This window comes from Macaca fascicularis, chromosome 4 (assembly GCF_037993035.2).
Source record: "Macaca fascicularis isolate 582-1 chromosome 4, T2T-MFA8v1.1".
Lineage (NCBI taxonomy): Eukaryota > Metazoa > Chordata > Mammalia > Primates > Cercopithecidae > Macaca > Macaca fascicularis.
In genome coordinates, this window is record NC_088378.1 from 141,127,932 (window position 1) to 141,151,261 (window position 23,330).

General features: G+C 45.3%; 1 protein-coding gene and 2 pseudogenes across 4 annotated transcripts in view; 2 read left to right on the plus strand and 1 right to left on the minus strand.

The window, feature by feature from the left end:
* The first annotated feature begins 3,380 nt into the window (after window positions 1–3,380).
* On the plus strand, window positions 3,381–3,941 carry LOC135970442 (dihydrofolate reductase pseudogene; annotated as a pseudogene).
* Window positions 3,942–5,298: 1,357 nt separating this feature from the next.
* On the minus strand, window positions 5,299–7,104 carry LOC135970660 (beta-citrylglutamate synthase B pseudogene; annotated as a pseudogene).
* A 7,632-nt stretch (window positions 7,105–14,736) lies between these two features.
* Window positions 14,737–23,330, plus strand: part of LOC135970329 (HLA class I histocompatibility antigen, B alpha chain) — a 170,439-nt gene continuing 161,845 nt past the window's right edge. Inside the window, exons 1-8 of one of the 4 annotated variants that reach the window (XM_065543014.2) lie at window positions 14,737–14,830; window positions 14,960–15,229; window positions 15,476–15,751; window positions 16,323–16,598; window positions 16,695–16,811; window positions 17,252–17,284; window positions 17,391–17,438; window positions 17,602–18,016. In XM_065543014.2, coding sequence (XP_065399086.1) covers window positions 14,758–14,830; window positions 14,960–15,229; window positions 15,476–15,751; window positions 16,323–16,598; window positions 16,695–16,811; window positions 17,252–17,284; window positions 17,391–17,434 — 1,089 coding nt within the window. In that variant the 5' untranslated portion in view covers window positions 14,737–14,757 and the 3' untranslated portion in view covers window positions 17,435–17,438; window positions 17,602–18,016. Of the gene's footprint in view, window positions 15,230–15,475; window positions 15,752–16,322; window positions 16,599–16,694; window positions 16,812–17,251; window positions 17,439–17,601; window positions 18,017–23,330 lie in introns of those variants that run through there. The other 3 variants (XM_065543011.2, XM_065543012.2, XM_065543013.1) reach the window with 3 other exon arrangements.

Sequence of the window (23,330 nt, forward strand, 5' to 3'; positions counted from 1 at the left end):
TGTTTTTCTCAGTATTTTTACCTCTAATTGCTTCAAAGCGATTATCCTATCATGCTTTTTTCTTATGTATTCCCTAGCTGACTTTAGAATCAATGTTATTTACACATAAACAATAATGAGTTTACTGGCTTTCTCTATGTTTCCTCATTCTCTTGAATACTATGTACAAATTCAGCAGCCTTCTTCAAAGTTTTGGTAGAACTTATCTGTAAAACAGTCTGGATATTACTGAAGGGAAATAAAGTTTTACAACCGTTTTAACTTCCTTACTTGTAATAAGTTCTCCCCATTGACATAATCTTGTTCATAGTCTCAAAATTATTTAAACCACTACTATATTTTTAGTGGTATGTTTATCTATCGTAATGTTATTTTATTCTTCATTGCCATTGCCTGTTTTATTTCTCCATCCAAATAAAAACAGGTGCTTTTGGTTGGCTGGGCCCTCAGCAGTGGCAGCTGCCAGCTCAGCCCTGGTGAGTGGCAACTCAATTGCTGTGCCCATGCAGTGTCCATCACAACCACCATGGCCACTTTGTGCAGGGACTCCATGAGTAAGCCCTGTGCGGCTGAGTGTCATTGTCCGTCAAGCCATCTCACTCACCTGATTACAGGGAGCCCCAGTACCTTAAAGACCCTCTGGTAGGCATCCACACACAACCACTATCGTCATGCACTCGGCCTATAGCAAGAGGTCTATGCGTACCTCTCTCCTCTACCTCCCGATTTTCCAACTCTACTTTCCCCAAGTTCGTGACTGGCCAGCCAAGGCATGAGCCACTGCCCATGACTCATTCATTCATGCACTACTGGGCATCATTTCACACCCCCCACCTCCCATGGGCCTGTTTGGGTTTGATGCCTAGTTCCTGGCTTGAGAGCCATTTCCAAAGCTGTTTTGGTGTCAGCTCCTAAGCCTACTGCTGTTGTTGTAGATTTTCCTCTTTATATGTGTTTATTTCCTGGAATTAAAAATAATTGCACTAATTTTTTCAATTCAGCATTTCCAAGGATATGCAGTAGGAGTGATTCTTCTTAGTGTACATAGAATTGCTTCAAAACACCAGCAATGTATATTTGAGGGAAGGACAGCATGCATGGAGAAAGGAGGACAACCCACAAGTGGGCAGTGTAGTTTCACAAAGTGAACACTTGGGTAAACAACACCCACATCAAAGTACACCAATCACAGCCTGCTGGAAACACCTTTGGGTCCTCCTCAGTCATAAACCACCCTCCCCACCCTAGAGTAGCCACTCTTGATTTCTAACACAGATGAGTTCTGCTAGTTCCAGTTGAATGGCATTATACAGTCACCATCATGCCCCTGGGTCTCATCATCTCGCTGTGTGTGGTCGTAGCCTATTCACTCCCGTGGCTGTCCAATGCTCCACTTTATAAATAGCTCATATTTCTTGTCCCTTCACTTTGATAGACAATTGTGTTGTATCCAGATTTTACAAGTCGTGCTGCTATGAATAATATTTTCATATAGTTTGGTGCACACATACAAGCATATCTACTGATTGACAACTAAGAGTGCTATTACTGGGTCATAGGTGAGTAGACGCTTGGCTAAGTCTCTGGTTAACAAATTTCTAGTAGTAAACAAACAGTAGAGGAGCATGAATCTCTTACTTAGAGATATTCGGATAATAAATAAGGAAGGAATGAGAGACCGAGACTATAATAACTCTTTTGCAAACCATCATGAGTTAACGGAGTTAACCATTAAACAGCAATGGCAATTAACAACACAATAAAACAAAAAACTAATGTCAGGTTCTTCCTCTTGATGGAAGAACACAATACAGCACCATCAAACAAGTACAAGTGACAAAGAAACCAAGCCTGAATATAAGCTAGCCTCCATAGCCAATTACCAATTTAGAGGCAATACAGTTAATAAAAACACATATTAAACAATGGCTTCGGGAGCAATCAGCAAAATGCACACTATGGGAAGTTCTACCACACAATATAAATTTCAAGAAAGAATCTATAGAATAAAAGAGAACAAAAGCGTATTTCTAGAGGTAAAACTAAATTATAATTTTGGATGATAAAAATATAAAATAGAACAAAGAAGTGATGATGTGAAAGTCAGGATGTATTTTCATTTGGGGGAGGAAAGAGTTTACTGCTGAGCTGGGGAAATGATGGGGCTTCTGGTTTGCTCCACAAACGTCTATCCCTGGTGGTTAATGGGTGTTCACTTTTTATTCAAGGACACAAATTTTAGACCATTTCTTTTTCCTTCTGGAGTCCTACATTTTATTTTATGACACAAAGGTTAAGGAAAAATAATTTATAGAGTATGGTTACTGTTTTGCACAAAGCCCCCTCCCCATCTTCCCTCTGAGCACCCAGAACAACCAGCAGCCCCAGGACCCCCAGCAGGCGTGACCTCACTTCTAGGTGTGGGTGCAGCTCACATCAGCAGAGGCAATTTGCAGGTCTACTTCTTGACTCTTGGAAAAACCTGATAGGACACAGCTGAGGGGAAGCCTTCCCCGCCGTCTGCAGGCTCTTGGCCCTCAGTGTAGAGGGAGCGGGTCCTCACCTCTCCCACAGGCACCTTCACGGCCACAGCCTCTTCTCTGCATGGGGAGTTCATGGCCCTTCCCCTGAACACGGTGACATGGATCTCGCCAAAGGTGGAGATCACACCATTCCTCCTCCCACCATCTTTTGCTATAGAGCAACTGGAGTACGTTCCACCCACACACAGGACAGGGAGCTGACAACCAAGGAGTGGAGGATCAATACTCCAGCTATCTCTACTTGTAATAACTTCTCTCCATTGGCATAATCTTGTTCATAGTCTCAAAATTATTTAAACTGCTAGTATATTTTTAGTGGCATATTTATCTATCATAATGTTATTTTATTCTTAATTACCATTCCCTGTTTTATTTCTCCGTCCAAAATAAAACAGCTGCTTTTGATCGGCTGGGCCCTCAGCAGTGGCAGCTGCCAGGTCAGCCTTGGTGAGTGGCGACTCAGTTGCTGTGCCCATGCAGTGTCCATCGCAGCCCCCACGGCCACTTTGTGCAGGGACTCCATGAGCAAGCCCTGTGCGCTTCTTTTGCTTTACAGGAAACTTGACGCAGGTTGGTGTCCAGTGAAGAAATCCCAGGTGCATGGAAAGGAGAGGAGGACCTCAGGGCTGTGAGTGATCTGCAAAAGGAAGCGCATCGACCACCAGGTGGCGCTGCTGCGCTGCTCCTGCTCCCAGAAGGTGAATGCTCAGGTCGAGTTTTGAGGTGGAGAGAGATGTCATTGCTCATCCTCCAGGTTCAAAGTAAAAACCTTCCAGCCAATCTTGGCCGCGCGTTCTGGTGTAGCGAGCGGGCTCCGAGGTGCTCACCGCTACTGTCATGGTTCGTTTGCTAAACTGCATCGTCGCTGTGCCCCAGAACATGGGCACTGGCAAGAACGGGGACCTGCCCTGGCCGCCGCTCGGGAATGAATTTAGGTATTTCCAGAGAATGACACAGACTCTTTAGTAGAAGGTAAACAGAATCTGGTGTTATGTATAGGAAGATCCGGTTCTCCGTTCCTGAGAAGAATCGATCTTTAAAGGATAGAATTAATTTAATTCTCAGCAGAGAACTCAAGGAACCTCCACAAGGAGCTCATTTTCTTGCCAGAAGTCTGGATGATATCTTAAAACTTACTGAACAACCAGAATTAGCCAATAAAGTAGAGATGATTTGGATAGTTGGTGGCAGTTCTGTTTATAAGGAAGCCATGAATCACCCAAGCCATCTTAAACTATTTGTGACAAGGATCATACGGGACTTTGAAAGTGACACGTTTTTCCAGAAATTGATTTGGAAAAATATAAACTTCTGCTAGAATACCCAGGAGTTCTCTCTGATGTCCAAGAAGAGAAAGACATGAAGTTCAAATTTGAAGTATATGAGAAGAATGATTAATATGAAGGTGTGTTCTGGTTTATTTTAAGTTGTTCTCCTCCCTCTGGAAAAAAAATTATATATTTTTACATGAGAAGAAAAAGACTTTTGTTGACTTTGGATCTATGAATAATTATTTCTAAGCAATATGTTTTTATTCTGCACTAGTCTTGAATATATCAGATACCATTTATGAAACATTCTTGCTATGACTAAGTGCCTCTGCAAGCCCCCAACTGAGTCCCCGCACCTGCTACAGTGAGCTGCCATTCCACACCCATCGCACATGGGACTCTGGCCAGTCCTTGACATTGTCGGGCTTTTCAAACGTTGGTAATATTTATTAAAGATGAAGATGCACATACCCTGGGACTGAGCAGTTTCACTAGTGGGAAATACCAAAATCTTCCTACGTGTATATCTAGAGGTTTGTAGACAAATGTTGCAGCCTTGTTTGTAACAGTAAAAAACTGAAAACTACCTGGAATTCCAGTGATGGGAAAATGAATCTATTTCTGTCTTAGACTGGGGAAGCCAAAGCAGATTCCAAGCCTGAAATTTCAGTGAAAACAGTTTATTTGCTAGGTCTTACCAGAAAGCATCAATTGAGGTATGGAGAAATGGAACTGAGAAGGTAAGAAAAGCAGTTTAAATGATGAGCAGGTTCTCATCGGTAACAAGCTCCATACTGCTGAGATACGGGGAAACGGAGGGGAGAAAGCTGGAATATTATTGATCCTCCACTCCTTGGTTGTCAGCTCCCTGTCCTGTGTGTGGGTGGAACGTACTCCAGCTGCTCTATAGCAAGTCCCAGGTGTTTGCAGTAAGAAGCTGCTGGCATGCATGGGAACCGTGAATGGCAAACACTTAAAGCAATTCCATGTTTAAGTATATAACCTCTTCATATCTTTTTTTTTTTTTTTTTTTTTTGACAGAGTTTCGTTCTTGTTACCCAGATGGAGTGCAATCGCTTGACCTCAGCTCACTGAAACGTCCGACTTCCCGGGTTCAAGCGATTCTCCTGCCTCAGGCTCCTAAGTAGATGGGACTACAGGTGTGCACCACGACACCAGCTAATTTTGCGTTTTTGGTGTAGACGAGGTTTCACCATGTTGGTCAGGCTGGTCTCGAACTCCTGACCTCAAGTGATCCTCCTGCCTCGGCCTCCCAAAGTGCTGGGATTACAGGTGTGAGCCACCGCACCTGGCAGATCTTTATTCTTTTTATGTAGTAAAAAGTATAAAGCCACACATGGTTTATTTGAAATATTTTATGGTTTAAAAAAATACAGAAGCAGGAAATCCAAATCTAAGTTCAAGTGAGGGATTGTGGTAGTTTGAACCAGAAGGTTGCATGTAGTAAGAAACTGTGATTTTTGTTTTTGTTTTTGTTTTTGTCATTAAGAAGTCTTTATTGGGTTATAGTCACTTTGACCCTCCCACCAAATTAAGGGGAAAAAAACAAAAAACAAAAATAAGAAATCCCAGTAAAAGAGCCCCTCGAGATTTCATAAACTACAAACTGAAGCTGCTAGTTAATAAGGAAATGGCAGAATTTTCAGAGCTGTATAATACAAAAATTCCTGTAATTTAAGCAGATGTTTTCCTCAGTGACAAACCTTCCAACACAATGTGAAGTTATGCTACTCAGATATTTGTAGCAAAACTGTTATTATAATTTTTTTTGTACAAAAACAAAAGCAAGGGACCATGAAAAAAAAAAGTATTTGTTCCTCATGGCCTATGAGTATACAAATTTTTTAGCAATTTAAAAGGGTAACTATGAGAGCCTGACATTCTTCTATACCCCGCCTATTCTGCCTCTCTATTTGTAGGATTTGTAAATGAAAGTAACATGTTATGAGCAGAGGTCTCATCTATCTCCCACTCTCTCCAACTAATCCTACTAATTTTCTCTCATCTTGCTGAGCATCCTCCATGAACAGCATTGCAAGTTGGTTTCAAAAATAGAAAAGAAAAAAGAAAGAAAGTTTTACAAGGGTTTTGTTGGTTAATTACCAGTGGAGTCAGTCCACCAGTAGTTTGATTTCATTGGCTAGCAGCTGGTTCATGTTGAACAGGCCCCCTGGGAGCTTGGTGAGCAGCTCTTGCTCCCTGCTTTCAGGGTCACTGTCAACAGAGCTGGAACTTGCACTCATGTTGTCAACAGCAGTGCTGGCTGGGGGACCCAGCTCCGGCTCACTAGTCTCACTGGCAGTGGACACCACGGAGAGCAGGGACATACGCCGGGTGAGCCGGCCAGAGAGTAGAAGGGAGGCGGCATAGTCTGCTATGATACCAGCTACATCTAGATTACAAGCCTTATCAAAGGCGATGAAACCTACATTTGCATTGGCCTCACAGACGCAGAAGGAGCCGTCATCTTTCATCAACAGGTCAATGCCACATCCATCCATCCCCAGGATATTAGACACCTGGATAGCTAGCTGCTTCCCTTGTTCACTCAATGAGCACATCATCCCCACACCACCTAATGAGCAGTTGCTTTGCATTCTCCCATCTGTTGAACAACGTAACATGGTGCCAACCACACGGCCTCCCACGACAATGACACGTACATCCCGTCCATGAGGCTCTTTAACATACTTCTGGAACAGGTATGGTGCTTCATGGCGAATAAGATGGCTTAGATCAGCCAAATGGTGCTTATCTCGAGCCAAGAAAACAGCTTTACCTCTATGACCCCGCGTATTCTTTGCTACCATTGGGAACTCCAGTACTTCTGCTTCATCATCATTTTAGCAAAATTTTCATGGCCACCATAAGAGAAAGTATCTGGCAGAGGAACACCATGGCCAGCTAACTCTTGAAATGTCCAGAACTTATTAATGCAGTTCAAGATGGCTTGAGGTCGGTTCATTAACCGGCATCCCATCTTCTCTAGATGGCACAAAACAGTGATGTCACTATCACTCTGCACCCAAGGGGTTGGTACTTTGACTACCACCACTTGTGGGTAGGCAGTGATTAGCTCTCCATTGATCCGCAGACCCAGGTTTCCTTGCTCGATTGTCAGCACCACCTCGTCCATCACCACAGCCCTAAAGTCAAGTTCCTCCTCACAACATTTGGCCTTCAGCGCTCGTAAAATCTCTTTTTGAGGATAGTCTTCCCTGATGCGACGATCTGTCAAAAACCACAACTTGGCAGCCACAGAACTACACAACTTGATTAGCTTGTGCTTCCTTGCCTGGATTATTTCCTCTTGGATGTAATGTCAGTTGATTATGGAAGATGAACAGCCAGATAAAGAAGTCTGGAAGAGTCCTGAGCACAGGGTCTTCTGTCCCGGAGTTGGAGTGCACCACCCTCCTAGCAGTTGGAAGCAGCCCACGAATCCATAAACCTGGAAGCTCCAGAAACTGTGATAAGATATATTTTAAAATTGGAAGTAGCAGGATATTCTGATGGAGTTTGACTTTGGTTTGGGGCCCACTGAGTTTGAGATGCCTTTGAGAAATGAAGGAAGAAGAGAGAGAATAAAAGAAAAACTGGACAGGCACAGTGGCTCATGCCTGTAACACATTGGTTCAGCATTTTGGAAGGCAGAGACAGACAGATCCCTTGAGACCAGCTTGGGCAACATGGTGAAGCCCCATCTCTCCAAAAAATACAAAAATTGGCTGGGCATTGTGGTGCCCACCTGTAGTCCCATCTCCTCAGGGACTGAGGTGGATGAATTGAGCCCGCGCGGTCACGGCTGCAGGGAGTTGTGATTGTGCCACTGCACTCCAGCCTGGGTGACAGAAGAGACCCTGTCTCAAAAAGAAAGCTGAAAACAATGGAAGCATGACTTCAGAATTCTAGAAAGAAAGTGATTTTCAACGGATAAATCTATATTCAGCCAAATAATCAAGGATGAAGGTAAAATAATACATTTTTAGGCAAGCAAAGACTCAGGGGTTACCTCCATGGACCCTTTCTTGGGAAGCTATTGGAGAAAATACTCCCGCAAAATGAAGGAGGAGACAAACCAGAGAATGACATGGATCCAGCAAATAGGATCCAACACAGGCAATATTCCAGCTAAGGAGCTGGCTTAAAAAACAAACAAACAAACAAACAAAAGTAGAAATATTAATAGGTTAGCTGGGTGGAATGACTCATGCCCGCAGTCAAAGCTACTTAGGAGGCTAAAAGCAAGAGGTTGGCTTGAGTCCAACATTTCCAGACCAGCCTGGCCACCATAGTGAGATTCCCTTCTCTTAAAAATAATAATAGGTTATTGCCAGATTTGGGGCATTTGGGAAGAAATTCATTGAAGATAAAGCAAAAGTGAAAAAGACAAGAGGGAAGGCTGGTTAGGCAATCATTAATTCTAGGGCAGAAGGAAGTACAGGATAGGAAGTAAGAGCACAATACTCTGTTCTTCTCAACAATGAGCAATATGTACATAGTCATAATGATGTGGTGATTGCTTAGCCCCTAACTCTGGCAACTACTTTGGGACAATATGGGAGGAAAAGTGAAGATAGTGATGGTGTAAGAGCTAAATCCTCATCTGTCATTCAAGAAATCACTTCAAATGTGTAAAATAATCAAGAAATGACTAAGTAGTTATGTGAGGAGGAAAACAGAAGACATTGCTAAAAGAGTTGAAAGTCATTGCTCTGGAGGATTGGGAGGGATGGGGCAGGGAACGGTTAGGATGCATTATAGACTGAAGAGGCTTTTTAAAATTACATGTATTAATATATGCACCCACTTGAAAAACTGAAAAAATAATAATTTGGAAAAACCCATGAAGGCAACTACCAGAAGGAAAAACTGAGAGAATGAAAAGTGCTTGTCTCTGGAAAGAACAAATGGCAGGACTGTTGCTTTCATTGTAAGACTTTTAGAGCCATTCGATTTTACTTAACCATTTTCATCTATTTCTTTAATAACACAACTCTATCATAATAAAAAGTTACATTCATTCACAGAAAACAAACAAATAAACAAAAACCTTTCCTGCTCAGCCCATTTCATTCTCCCTGAATCCTCAGCACTAATGAGGACTGTCTCCTTCTCACCTCCCTGGACTGGGCTTTTTACCACTGGAAAGTGGATGTGATTTCTAGTTTCCGCATGTCCTGGTTTATTGTGCTGCCAGTGAAATAAAATCAAAATACATATTGAATAAATAATAAATAAAATAACCTATAGTGAGCAAAGGTTTACAATGTATTTTTTGGAGTCAAGATCTCATTCTGTGGCCTGGACTGGAGACCAGTGGTGCGATAATAGTTCACTGCAGCCTTGAGCCCATAAGCTCAAGGGATCTTCCCATCTCAGCCTTCCCAATACCTGTGAATACAAGCGCCCACCACCAGGCCCAGCTAAGTTTACTTATTTTTATATCTTTTAGAGATGAGCGTGTCACAATGTTGTCCAAGCTGGTCTCCAACTTCTGATCTCAAGCAGTCCTCTTGCCTTAGCATCCTGAACTGCTGGGATTACAGGGGTGAGCTGTCATGCCTGGCTTGTAATTGACTAACACCATCAAGGTTTCCTTCTCCAAGTGTGGACACAGCAGCAGACGCCCCTTGTCTCTTGGGTCAGGACACTGGGTAGAGTGGAATAGCAGGACAACAAAGTCACTGCAGAAAGTGCCCATGTGGAAGAGGTCCAGCAGAAAGGGCCAACTGTCCCAGGGCCACCATATTTAGGGATAACTCCTCTTTCTGGGCAGGACTGTTCTGTGATTACTTTTGTATTCGCAATAGTTCTGAAGTCGTAGGATGATGAGACTCAAGACTGGCTGGGATTTGTTTTCCAAAAACCATCTCCAAGATTTGTTGATCTTTTGAATGGTTTTTAGTGTTGCAATTTCCTTCAGAACTTAACTCATTCTTAACATTTCACAGTCTACTTTCAGTTAATAATGTACTAGTACCCATAAATATAGAAATATTGCAATCATTTATCCTCTGCAAAATGTCCATCTTTTATGGTATAGATATTATATGGAATGTATCTATATAGGTTGTAAGTCCCATGACAAAAAACTTTTTCTTATCTTTAAATAGTTCTATGCATGTAAAGTAAGAATAAATGAGGGGAGCAAGATAGCCTTTTGCACTTAGCTCAGTATTTACCATTTTTGATCATCTTCATCTTTTCTGATCATCTCATTTTCCACCTGGTATCATTTGTCTCTAGTCTGAAGAATTTTCTTTACCAGTTGTTATTGTACAGATCTGCTGGCGAGAAATTCTCCTAATTTTCTTTTACCTGAAATATCTCCTTATTTGCCTATCCTTGAACGACATCTATGCTGGATATAGAATTCTTAGTTAACCTTTTTGTCCTCCAGCACTTTAAAGATGTTATTCTACTTTCTTTTGTTTCTGTGGTTTCTAATAAGAAGACATGGGTCAGGACAAGAGGAACAGAGAAACCAGAACTGTGAAAATAACATGGTAGACCTAAAACTTGTCATATCAATAATGACAAAAACCTATATGAATCAACTCTTTAATGAAGGGCAGAGATTGTGTGACTTGGTTTAAAAAAATATGGAACCCAACCATATGCTCTTTCCAGACATGCACTTTGTTTGTTTGTTTTAATTTAACTTTTATTTTTAGTTAAGGGGCACATATGCAGGTTTGTTATATAGATAAACTTGTGTCATGGGGTTTTGTTGTACAGATTATTTCCATACCCATTAGTACTCACCCAAGTATTAAGCCTTAGTACCCATTAGCTATTTTTCCTGATCCTCTCCCTCCTCCCACCCTCCACCCTCAAGTGGACCCCAGTGTGTGTTGTTCCCCTCTACGCACCCATGTATTCTCATCATTTAGCTCCCATTTATAAGTGAGAATATGTGGTATATAGTTTTCTGTTCCTGCGTTAGTTTGCTAAGAATAATGGCCTCCAACTCCATCCATGTTCCTGCAAAGAACATAATCTCATTCTTTTTATGGCTGTATAGTATTCTATGGTGTATATGTGCCACAGTTTCTTTATCCAGTCTAACATTATGGGCATTTGGGTTGATTCCAAGTCTTTGCTATTGTGAATAGTGCTTCAATAAACATATGTGTACATATAAGATATGCACTTTTTAAAATTTAATTTATTTTATTTTACTTTAAGTTCCAGGATACATGTGCAGAACGTGCAGGTTTGTTACATACATATAGTCTGCCACGGTGGTTTGCTGCACCCATTCACCCATCCTCTAAGTTTCCTCCCCTCACTCCTGACTCCCCAACAGGCCTTGGTGTGTGTTGTTCCTCTCACTGTGTCCATGTGTTCTCGTTGTTCAACTCCCACTTAAGAGTGAGAAAATGCGGTGTTAGGTTTTCTGTTCCCATGTTAGTTTGCTGAGGATGATGACTTCCAGCTTCATCCATGTTTCTGCAAAGGACATGAACTCATTCCTTTTTATGGCTGTGTAGTATTCCATGGTGTATATCTACCACATTTTCTTTACCTAGACTATCATTGATGGGCATGTGGGTTGGTTTCATGTCTTTGCTATTGAATATAGCACTTCAATAAACATACGTATGCATGTGTCTTTATAGTAGAATGATTCATATTCCTTTGAGTGTATACCCAGTAATGAGGTTGCTAGGTCAAATAGTATTTCTGGTTGTAGATCTTTGAGGAATGGTCACACCATCCTCCACAATGGTTGAACACTTTTACATGAAATGAAATGAGACCAATAGAAAGACCGGGCATGGTGGCTCATGCCTGTAATCCCTGCATTTTGGGAGGCTGAATGGGATTATCTCTTGAGTTCAGGAGTTTGAGACCAGCCTGATAGTGAGACCTCATGTCTACCAAATAAAAATAATTTTAAAAGAAAAAAGATCAATAGATAGGAAAGGAATAAACAAGTCTTTCTTTGTCACCAGCTTCATTGCATATGTAGAAAACACTAGGAGATTCTGAAAAAGTCTCTGGAATTAATCATTGAATTTGCAAAATAGTTCATAAAATATATGTAATAAGTCACTTCGATGAACATGAAAAGATAGCAAACAATACTAGTCATCTAAGAAGTGCAAATTAAAACCACAACGAGAAACCATCACCCATCATCTAGAATAGGTAAAGTTAAAAAGACATATGATAAGTCTAAATACTGTCAAGAATATGGTAAAATAAGAATGTCTGATACTGCTGGTAGGAATGCAAAAAATGTGGCAGCCAAGTTGTAAAGCAGTATGGCAATTTCTTATACAGTTACCCATCCATTACCACATAACCCAGCAATTCCACAAATATGTATTTATCCAAAAGAAATAAAAATGTAAGACCACACTTGTAAACAGTTATTTCTAGTGGCTTCATTAATAACAAACCCTAGCTGGAGGAATCCACATGTCAATCAACTAGAGAATAGAGAAACCAATGCATAAACTGGGATTCCAGCAATACTCAGCAGCTGCTCAACAACAAAAATGAGTGAATGGCATCATCTCAAACATCGTTATGCTAAGGGAGAGACAAAACAAAGGACTACACAACATATGATTCCATTAAATTCTAGAAATTTCACTATTGCAGTGACAGAACACAGAGTGGTGGTTAAGTGAAGGGAAGGGGTGAGGGAGGGAGGCAAGGATTAAATAGAAAGGGGTATAAAGAAAGTTTTTAGGGAAAAGAAACTGTTCTCTACAGTGCCACAGTTCAGGAGTAACTGGGTGGTGGGAACTAAGGGGAGAGGAAGGTGTGAGGGATGAGGGCAGAGAGAAGGGCTGGGGAAGCAGGAGCTGAGGACGAGGAGCAGGGGAAAGGACTCCAAAGCAGTGGAGGAGCCTAGCAGGGGGTTCTGTGCATGCCGTGTTTCTCTACTGGGCAGCGTGGTAGTTACACGACTATAAATAATTACCAATATTCACCAAAAAGCGCAGCTAAAACTGGTGAATTTTGTTACACGTAAATGCCCTAATAAGCAAAAAAAAAAAAAAAAAAAAAAAAAAAAAAAGGCGGGGGAGGCAAAAATAAAGACATTTTTAGATCATCAAAACCATAAAATTCATTTCCTAGGGCTCCTGTACTACATGTAATTTTAAAGGAAATTCTTCAGGGTGAAGGGAAATGATACTAGATGGTGACCCAGATACACAGAAAGGAACAATTAACAACAGGAATGATGCACATACACATGTCACATTCACACTCATTTTCTTAATTTCCTGAAGACATATGGCTGCTTGTCTAAAACAAAAAGTATTACACTGTACCATTGAGTTTATAATATAGATTGATATAATATATAAACAATAATAGCATTATGGTAGGTTAAAGGAAACTACACTGTTACAAGTATCCTTTATTTTGCCAGATGTAGTTTAATAGAACCTGAACTTCACTGTGAAAAGTCAAGGAATAGGGTTTCCATTCTTACAACAATAAAAAACTAGTGTAAAGAAATATAGCTAAAAGCCACTAGGAGAATTAAAACCATAAACTAAAACCTGTTTATTTGACACATAAGAAAGTAGCAAAGGAGGAACAGAAACAAAAAGATATGAGACAAATTGAAAACAAATAGCAAATTGTAGACCAAAATCCCGCCATAGTAAGGAAAGAAATGACAGGACTTTGCTCACATTAGCTGAACTGCTGAGCACTGTGGGGAGAACACACATGGGCAGGAGGTGAGGGACAGTGTTAGTGCCACCATTCAGGAGTGACAGGGTGGCCCAGACGAAGTGGGGGCAGGTGTGAGGATGAGAGGGGCAGAGAGAAGGGCTGGAGAAGCAGGAGGTGAGGAAAAGGAGAGAGGAAAGAATTCTAAAGCAGTGGAAGAGTCTAGCAGCGGGTTCTTTGCATTCGGTATTCAATACATTTTGTTGGACTTCCTAAAAACTAATTGGCTACTTATGATTAAAAAAAAGAGTTACAAAAATATCAAGTGTCCAAATAACATGTGCACACTGCTTAGATGCTCATAGTTCAGGAAAACAGGCATGGAGCACTCGCAACTTTGAGGTGATGACTACAGACTCCCGGTTGCAACAGACAGTAACAAACCCTGCTTCTTTGTGTTCAGGAGATATTCTGGACTCACACAGGGAAACTCGGGCTAGGGAATGAAGGTAATTTTAAAGGCAACAACCCAGAGCCACAGATCCATAGTCTGGGAAAGTAAAACTTAGGAGCTTTGTAATGCTGTTTTGACACAGGTCTGTTACAAATTGGATTTCTAATCATTCAGGGATTACCAATATTGTGCTACCTACGGTATTAATAAACAAAAAGGACACTTCGTCTCTATGAGAATCTCTATGTGGTGCCTTCAGACAAAACTTCACCAGGTTTAGAGAGAAAACCCCTGTCTCTACACCTCCATTCCCAGGGCGAGCTCACTCTCTGGCATCAAGTTCCCCGTGATGAGTTTCCCTGTACAAAGGTCCAAGGGGAGAGGTAGGAGAGGGAGGCAGGGAGTCCAGTTCAGGGACGGGGATTCCAGGACGAGTAGCGAAGGGGAAGAGGCTGGGTGCAGCCTGGGGGGTCTCTCCCTGGTTTCCACAGACAGATACTTGTCCAGGACTCAGGCAGACAGTGTGACAAAGAGGCTTGGTGTCGGAGAGGGATCAGGACGAAGTCCCAGGTCCCGGGCGTGGCTCTCAGGGCCTCGGGCCTTATCTGCATTGGGGAGGTGCAGAGTTGGGGATTCCCCACTCCCCTAGTTTCACTTCTTCTCCCAACAGTGTCGGGTCCTTCTTCCAGGATACTCGTCACGCGTCCCAGTTCCCACTCTCATTGGGTGTCGGATGTCTAGAGAAGCCAATCAGCGTCGCCGCGGTCTCAGTTCTAAAGTCCCCACGCGCCCACCCGGACTCAGAGTCTCCTCAGACGCCGAGATGCGGGTCATGGCGCCCCGAACCCTCCTCCTGCTGCTCTCGGGGGCCCTGGCCCTGACCGAGACCTGGGCCGGTGAGTGCGGGGTTGGGAGGGAATTGGCCTCGGCGGGGAGGAGCGAGGGGACCGCAGGCGGGGGCGCAGGACCCGGGGAGCCGCGCGGGGAGGAGGGTCGGGCGGGTCTCAGCCTCTCCTCGCCCCCAGGCTCGCACTCCTTGAGGTATTTGTACACCACTGTGTCCCGGCCCGGCCGCGGGGAGCCCCGCTTCATCTCCGTGGGCTACGTGGACGACACGCAGTTCGTGCGGTTCGACAGCGACGCCGAGAGTCCGAGAGAGGAGCCGCGGGCGCCGTGGATGGAGCAGGAGGGGCCGGAGTATTGGGAAGAGCAGACACGGATCGCCAAGGGCAACGCACAGACTGACCGAGCGGACCTGGGGACCCTGCGCGGCTACTACAACCAGAGCGAGGCGGGTGAGTGGCCCCGGCCCGGGGCGCAGGTCACGACCCCTCCCCATCCCTCACGGACGACCCGGGTCTTACCCGAGTTTCTGGGTCCGAGATCCGCCCCGAGGCCGCGGGACCCGCCCAGACCCTCGACCGGGGAGAGCCCCAGGCGCCTTCACCCGGTTACATTTTCACTTGAGGACAAAATCCTCGCGGGTTGGTCGGGGCGGGGCGGGGCTCGGTGGGCGGGGCTGACCACGGGGGCGGGGCCAGGGTCTCACACCCTCCAGACGATGTACGGCTGCGACCTGGGACCCGACGGGCGCCTCCTCCGCGGGTATTACCAGGACGCCTACGACGGCAAGGATTACATCGCCCTGAACGAGGACCTGCGCTCCTGGACCGCCGCGGACATGGCGGCTCAGAACACCCAGCGGAACTGGGAAGCGGCCGGTGAGGCAGAGCAGTGGAGAGCCTACCTGGAGGGCGAGTGCCTGGAGTGGCTCCGCAGATACCTGGAGAACGGGAAGGAGACGCTGCAGCGCGCGAGTACCAGGGGCAGTGGGGAGCCTTCCCCATCACCTCTAGATCGCCCGGGATGGCCTCCCATGAGGAGGGGAGGAAAATGGGATCAGTGCTAGAATGTCCCCTCCCTTGAATGGAGAATGGCGTGAGTTTTCCTGATTTCCTCTGAGGGCCCCTCTGCTCTCTAGGACAATTAAGGGATGACGTCTCTGAGGACATGGAGTGGAAGACAGTCCCTAGAATACAGATCAGGGGTCCCCTTTGACTCCTGAGAGCCTTGGGCACCGTGAATTTTTCTCTCAGGCCTTATTCTCTGCCTCACACTAAATGCGTTTGAAGGTCTGATTCCAGCTTTTCTGAGTCCCTCGGCCTCCACTCAGGTCAGGACCAGAAGTCCCTGTTCCTCCCTCAGAGACTAGAACTCTCCAAGGAATAGGAGATTATCCCAGATGCCTGTGTCCAGGCTGGTGTCTGGGTTCTGTGCTCCCTCCCTCACCCCAGGTGTCCTGTTCATTCTCAGGGTGGTCACATGGGTGCTGCTGGAGTGTCCCATGAGAGATGCAAAGCGCCTGAATTTTCTGACTCTTCCCATCAGATCCCCCAAAGACACACGTGACCCACCACCCCGTCTCTGACCATGAGGCCACCCTGAGGTGCTGGGCCCTGGGCTTCTACCCTGCAGAGATCACACTGACCTGGCAGCGGGATGGGGAGGAACAAACTCAGGACACACAGCTTGTGGAGACCAGGCCAGGGGGAGATGGAACCTTCCAGAAGTGGGGAGCTGTGGTGGTGCCTTCTGGAGAAGAGCAGAGATACACGTGCCATGTGCAGCATGAGGGGCTGCCGGAGCCCCTCACCCTGAGATGGGGTAAGAAGGGGGATGAGGGGTCATGTCTCTACTCAGGGAAAGCAGGAGCCCTTCTGGATCAGGGTCAGGGCCCCTCACCTTCCCCTCCTTTCCCAGAGCCATCTTCCCAGTCCACCATCCCCATCGTGGGCATTGTTGTTGGCCTGGCTGTCCTAGCAGTTATGGTCACTGGAGCTGTGGTCGCTGCTGTGATGTGGAGGAGGAAGAGCTCAGGTAGGGAAGGGGTGAGGGGTGGGGTCTGGGTTTTGTTGTCCCACTGGGGGTTTCAAGCCCCAGGTAGAAGTGTTCCCTGCCTCATTCCTGGGAAGCAGCATCCACACAGGGGCTAACCCAGCCTGGGGCCCTGTGTGCCAGCACTTACTCTGTTGTGTAGCACATGTGACAATGAAGGACGGATGTATCACCTTGATGATTATGGTATTGGGTCCTGATTCCAGCATTCGTGAGTCAGGGGAAGGTCCCTGCTAAGGACAGACCTTGGGAGGGCAGTTTGTCCAGGACACACAGCTGCTTTCCTCCTGTTCCCTGATCCTGCCCTGGGTCTGTAGTCATAGTTCTGGAAATTTCTCTTGGGACCAATACTAGGAGGTTCCACTAAGATCTTATGGCCTTGCTTCCTCCCAGTCCCCTCACAGGATATTTTCTTCCCGCAGGTGGAAAAGGAGGGAGCTACTCTCAGGCTGCATGTAAGTGGTGGGGGTGGGAGTGTGGAGGAGCTTACCCACCCCATAATTCCTTCTGTCCCATGTCTCCTGAGGGCTCTGACCAGCTCATGTTTTTGTTCTACCCCAGCCAGCAACAGTGCCCAGGGATCTGATGTGTCTCTCACGGCTTGAAAAGGTGAGATTCTTGGGGTCTAGAGTAGGGGGGCGGGGGCAGAAGGGAAAGGCCTGGGTAATGGAGATTCTTTGATTGTAACGTTTCGAGTGTGTGGTGGCTGTTCAGAGTGTCATCACTTACCATGACTGACTTGAATTTTTTGTTCATGACTTGTTTTCTGTAGCCTGAGACAACTGTCTTGTGTGGAACTGAGAAGCAGGATTTCTTCACGCCTCCCTTTTGAAGACACTCTGGCATCTCTTTCTGCAAAGGCATCTGAACGTGTCTGCGTCCCTGTCAGCATAATGTGAGGAGGTGGAGAGACAGCCCACCCCCGTGTCCACCGTGTCCCCTGTTCCCACGCTGACCAGTGTTTCCTCCCCAGTCATCTTTCCTGTTCCAGAGAGGTGGGGCTGGATGTCTCCATCTCAGTCTCAACTTTATGTGCACTGAGCTGCAACTTCTTACTTCCCTACTGAAAATAAGAATCTGAATATAAATTTGTATTCTCAAATATCTGCTATGAGAGCTTGATGGATTAATTAAATAAGTCAATTCCTAGAATTTGAGAGAGCAAATAAAGACCTGAGAACCTTCCAGAATCCACATGTTCGCTGTGCTGAGTCTGTTGCAGGTGGGGGTGGAGAAGGCTGTGAGGAGCCCAGTGTGGACTGGGCCTGTGCCTAGTTGCTGTTCAGTTCTTCATGGGCTTTATTTGGTCAGTCCTCAGCTGGGTCACCTTCACTGCCCCATCGTCCTTGTCCCTTCAGTGGAAACTTGTCCAGCGGGAGCTGTGACCACAGAGGCTCAGACATCGCCAAGGGCGGCCCTTGCACACGGGGGTCTCTGTGTATTCTGAGACAAATTTTCAGAGACATTCACCTCCTGCCCTGCTTCTAGAGCTTCTGTTCTGCTCTGGTTTCCTGCCCTCTCTCCCTGCTTTGTTTCTAGTGATCTTGGCGCTGAATCCAATCCCAACTCATGAATCTATAAAGCAGAGTCTAATTTAGACTTATGTTTGTCTGTGAAATTGGACCTATCTTCAAGGACTGTTCTTTCCTGAAGAGAGAACCTGGTTTTGTGCTGCATTGTGCTGGGGTTGGGGGCATGGGGGGTGTTGCTGTAGTAAGAGGGATGGGGGAGGGAGGGCACACAAGCAGCACTGCTGAGAAAAACATAGGCGGCCTGTATCTCAGTGTGAGGGGACCTTGTGCTGTACCTGCCACAAAACAGCATTTGGCCTAAGACTGTTAATAAAGATGCTGCTGTTAGAATAGGGGGGTGCTCTACAGTGATCATTCATTCAACTGACCTTTGTCATTGACCAGACATAGGACAGAATGGTTCTAATCTGGGGAACACCATTTAAGTAAAATCAGAAAAATCTCTGGCCTTTTGTAGCATATGTTCCAGTGGAAAGAGGCAGACGTTAGATACGCTATAACCAGAGTAAGGAAGGAAAGTGCTAGAAGGTGGTAAGTGCTGTGAGGCAGGTGATCCAGGATGTGGGCAGTGGGGACAGGGAATGTGGCTGTTGTGCTGGGTAGTCAGTGTGTGCCTTGTTGCAAAGGTGACTTCTGAGGAAAGATTTGAGGGACGTGAGGATGTCTGGGGAAGTTCTTTCCAGACAGAGGAACCTCCAGTCCAAATGCACTATGGCAGGAAGGTGTCTGTGTTCCCAGAAGAATAAGGAGGCCAGGAGGGCTGGACAGAGAGAAACTGAGGTGAGGTCAGAGGTGCGGCCAGAGCAGGTGGGCTTGAGGGGAATGGGGTCGAATCTGACCTTTGCTCTGAGTGGAATGAAGAGTCAGAGGACAGTTTTGAGCAGAAGAGGGCCATGATATAACTTCTCTTTTAAAAGGATCTCTCTGACTGCTGTGCTGACAACAGAATTGAGAGGTGAGGGACGAGGGAGGCAGAAGGGAAAACAGTAGGAAGCGAGTGCAGTATTCCAGGCTGGAGATGTCAGTTACCTTGACTGGGCTGTGAGCAGGGGAACTAGTGGGTTGTGAGGGGATTCTGGATGCATTTGAAGATGGACTCACAGTATTTGCCAATGGATTGTATCTGTGGTGTGAGAAAGACGAATCAAGGACACCCATAGTTGTAAAATGAGTGAGTAGAAGGAAGGGTGGAGCTGCCGTCAGTGGAGATGGGGAGACTCTGGCAGGAGCATACTGAGGAGGGGGCATCACAGGCACTCAGTGGAGATGTCTACTAGGAATGCAGGTGGGGGAGCTGGGGTGGAATTTGGACAGACAACTCCAGACTTTAGAGGAAAGGAGAAATAGACTTGGCTGGAGAAATAGATTTAGGAGCTCACACTATATAAATGATACTTAAAACCTCAAGCATGAATGAGGGCACCAAGGGAGTGATTGACTGTGGAAAAGAATGAGGGCAAGGACTGAACCCTGGACCTGCAGTTGTAAGGGATGTGATCAGACCACACCCAGAGCAGACTGCACAGTTCTGACCCCATATCTAGAGGACACTTAGACAAGGAACTCCCGTGTGCACAGGGATCACCCAGACGTGGTGCTGAGATACAAGAAGTCTGGAGTCGAGCAAGAGATTCTGGATTTATAACAAGGCTGGAGCTCATGTTGCTGGTCTCCAGATCACACTTGGAGTAGCAAGAACACCAGGATCCCACATGTCTGAGCATCAGCCTCACCTCTAGGGCATGTTAGATAAACGAATCCTTGGTTTTATGCATAAAACGTTGAGACAGGGGTTCTGGGGAGTGGCCTGAGTATTTTCTAAGCCCCCACCAGCAATCATGTTGCTCAGCCAGATCAAGAACCACTGAGATCAGAGATCAGAGAGTGCCCAGGGTGGGGTGGGTTTTCAAACTCTGTTTAAAAGAGGATTTTTCTCACAGAAAGAAAAGGGAGGATGTGTATTATCAGTTATAAGATGTGATATTCCCTGTTGATCTCTCCACAGTGGGGTGGAGGCCAGGTACAGAATTCAGGATGTGGCTCTCGCACAAAGAACACCCCTGAATGCCGCTCTCTGACACTCGCCCACAGACTCATTTCCCACTCACTTCTTGGAGCAAACTACGGAAAACAAATTTCTGTAATGTACACATTAAGTCAAATATCTGGTATTGGGGGCTAGTTTTATTGTGGGGAAGGCCACAGAAGCAGGCTGGAACCTACACATCCAGGAACAGAATCCACAGCCCACCCTGGATCAAGTCCCTCCTAGGAACAACTGCCCCTGCTGCTGAGCACAGACGCCACTGCTCACACCTCTGACACCCTGGTGCTGGACACTGGACCCCGAGGCCAGGACAGACGTCACTGCTGCACTTGAAAATTGGACATCACTACTGTCACTCAGCCATCTTTACTAAAATGTGTTCTGCACAGTCCCAGCCTCTCTGTCACCTCATTCTGGCTCAGTCTGGCAGTGATATTGCAGTTAAGAAGAAATTATTTAGACAGGTAGTGAGGGTATGGAAGACTTTTAATGAAAAGCAGGCTCCAAACTATTTTCTTTTCTAACAAGGAGCAGCCTGTAATATCAAGCTTCAGACATAGACAAGTAAGCTGGAAGCTTGCACGGGTGAATGCCGGCAGCTGTACCAATAGGAATAGGACACCTGGGACTGGGCATGTTCACAATGGCAACTCCATCTTCCCTTCTCTTTGCCAGGCACGTTTACAGTAAGGAGCAGACAACATGGCACCGGTCAAGGGGAAAGCCCATTTGCATAATAGGATGAGGGTGGGGTGAACAGCCTTCCACACGCACTGTGTAAATATCACGACTGGTCCAACCAACCTGTGGGCCCTACATAAATCAGACACCATCTCCTCAAGCCTGCCTGTAAAATCCAATGCACTCCCATTTCAGGCCGGAATTCCCTTTTGGGTGCCCCTCTCTCTCACAAGAAGAGAGTTGTTCCCCTTTGTCTTTCTTTTACCTATTCAACCCTTTACTCCTAAACTCACTCCTCATATGTCAGTGTCCTTCATCTTCTTGGCATGAGATGACAAACCCTTAGTATTTACCTGAGACAACGACACCTCTTCAGCAGGTGGTCACTGGACTGGTGGAGCTTAAGACGCATGTCCATGATCAACTGCAGGGGTGACTGGAGTCTTGTCCTCTTCCAGGGAGGGAGGTGGTTTCTGTCCCCTCTCAACGTTTTACATGTTGTAAACCAAAAATAAACATCAAAGCCACCCACTCTTAACCATCTTAATGGACACCCTCAGCCAGGGTGCTCAAAAGTTAACCTGAAAGACTGGCTCAAGCCACCATGATTATGCCGTCTTTCCTTTTGGAATTCAGGAAAAGCTGACCAGCATTTACCATCAACACAGACCTTAAATCTGATCAGAAACATTTACAATCTATTCTCTCTGAAGCCTGGCACCTGGAGGCGTCATCTGCATGAGAAAATTTTGGACTCCACAACCTCTTGTCATAACCCAGACGTTCCTTTCTATTGATAGTAACTCAACCAACTGCCAATCAGAAAAATTAAAAATCTACTTATAACCCGGAAGCACTACCCCGCAAACCTTGCCTGCTTCAAATTGTTCCAACTTTCTGAACTGAGCCAATGTATAGCTTAAATGTATTTCATTGATATCGCATATCTTCCTAAAATGTATAAAACCAACCTGTGCCACAACCACCTTGAGCACATGTTCTCAGGGTCTCCTGAGGACTGTGTCATAGGATGTGGTCACTCATTTTTGGCTCAGAATAAATCTCTTCAATATGTTACCGAGTTTGACTCTTTTCATTGACAGTGTGGAATTCTGATGTAATAAGAGGGTTCAAGTGCTGGAGTGTGAGGGGTGGGGAAAAGTGACAAATTTTAATTCTTGGAGCAGTGATCCAGGACGAGAACTTTATCTGGTACCTGGCAGGCACGCGGAGTGTCTGAATGAACCAGTGACTAATAAATAACATGTTTCCACCCATTCCGTTGAGGATAGGTTATTACATCAAGTTTTGGTCTATCCCAGGTCACACTCTAGATTATTGGAGTGGCATTGTGTGATAGCGAAATGATTATTCAAACAGCTTCCCTAAGCTTTGTCTCTTACTAGGAGTAAAACACCCAGTATTGTAAGATCTCCAAGGATCTGAGTCCACACCGATATTTTATATTAATATTTATATTTTCTTGTGTATTGAAATATTTCTGGGGAAAGAATCTCTAACATTTATTAGTTTTTATGTGACACCCTCAAAGGCCTAAAAAATCCTAACTTCTAGGTTAGAGGTAGGGCCACTCCACGTCTGGACAATGAACAGCTGGTAGCAACCTGTGTTTAGTAGATTAGGGACATGAAATAAATGCTTACATTTTGTCTATCTTTTCCTCTGGGACCAAAAAGATAGAGGTGTGCTTGCTTACTCTTACTCTAAGTTTCTCTCTGTGGGATGGTGATGGGGTTTTCCTCCAACCAAATAACTTTCTGATTCTCTAACAGCAGCTGGGAGTCCTAGAGTTCGACTCAATTCTGACACTAACTACCTGGAGTTCACCTCAGGCTCCACAGGTTTAAGGGCTCAGTCCCACAAGACTGTCCTCAGTTCAGATGCAAGTCACAAGTATTGGGTCCCAGGTTACCTGCACTTCTGTCTATCATGGCTACAAAGTCAGGGGTCTCTCACCCCCCAAGGTTTGAGAATTCTTACATTAACACAAAGAACTCAGGAAGTTGCTATAGTCATGTAAACCAAAAAATATCTGAGATAGGTCTCAGTCAGTTTAGAAGTTTATTTTGTCAAGCTGAAGATGCAACTTGGAAACAGAGACACAAATCATTGTAGTATCTGTGGCCCATGCTTTTTCCTAACGGGGTTTTGAGGACTTCAATATTTATAGGGGAAAGAGCAGCCAGCAGAAGAAAAAAACCGTCAATTATGCATTCATCT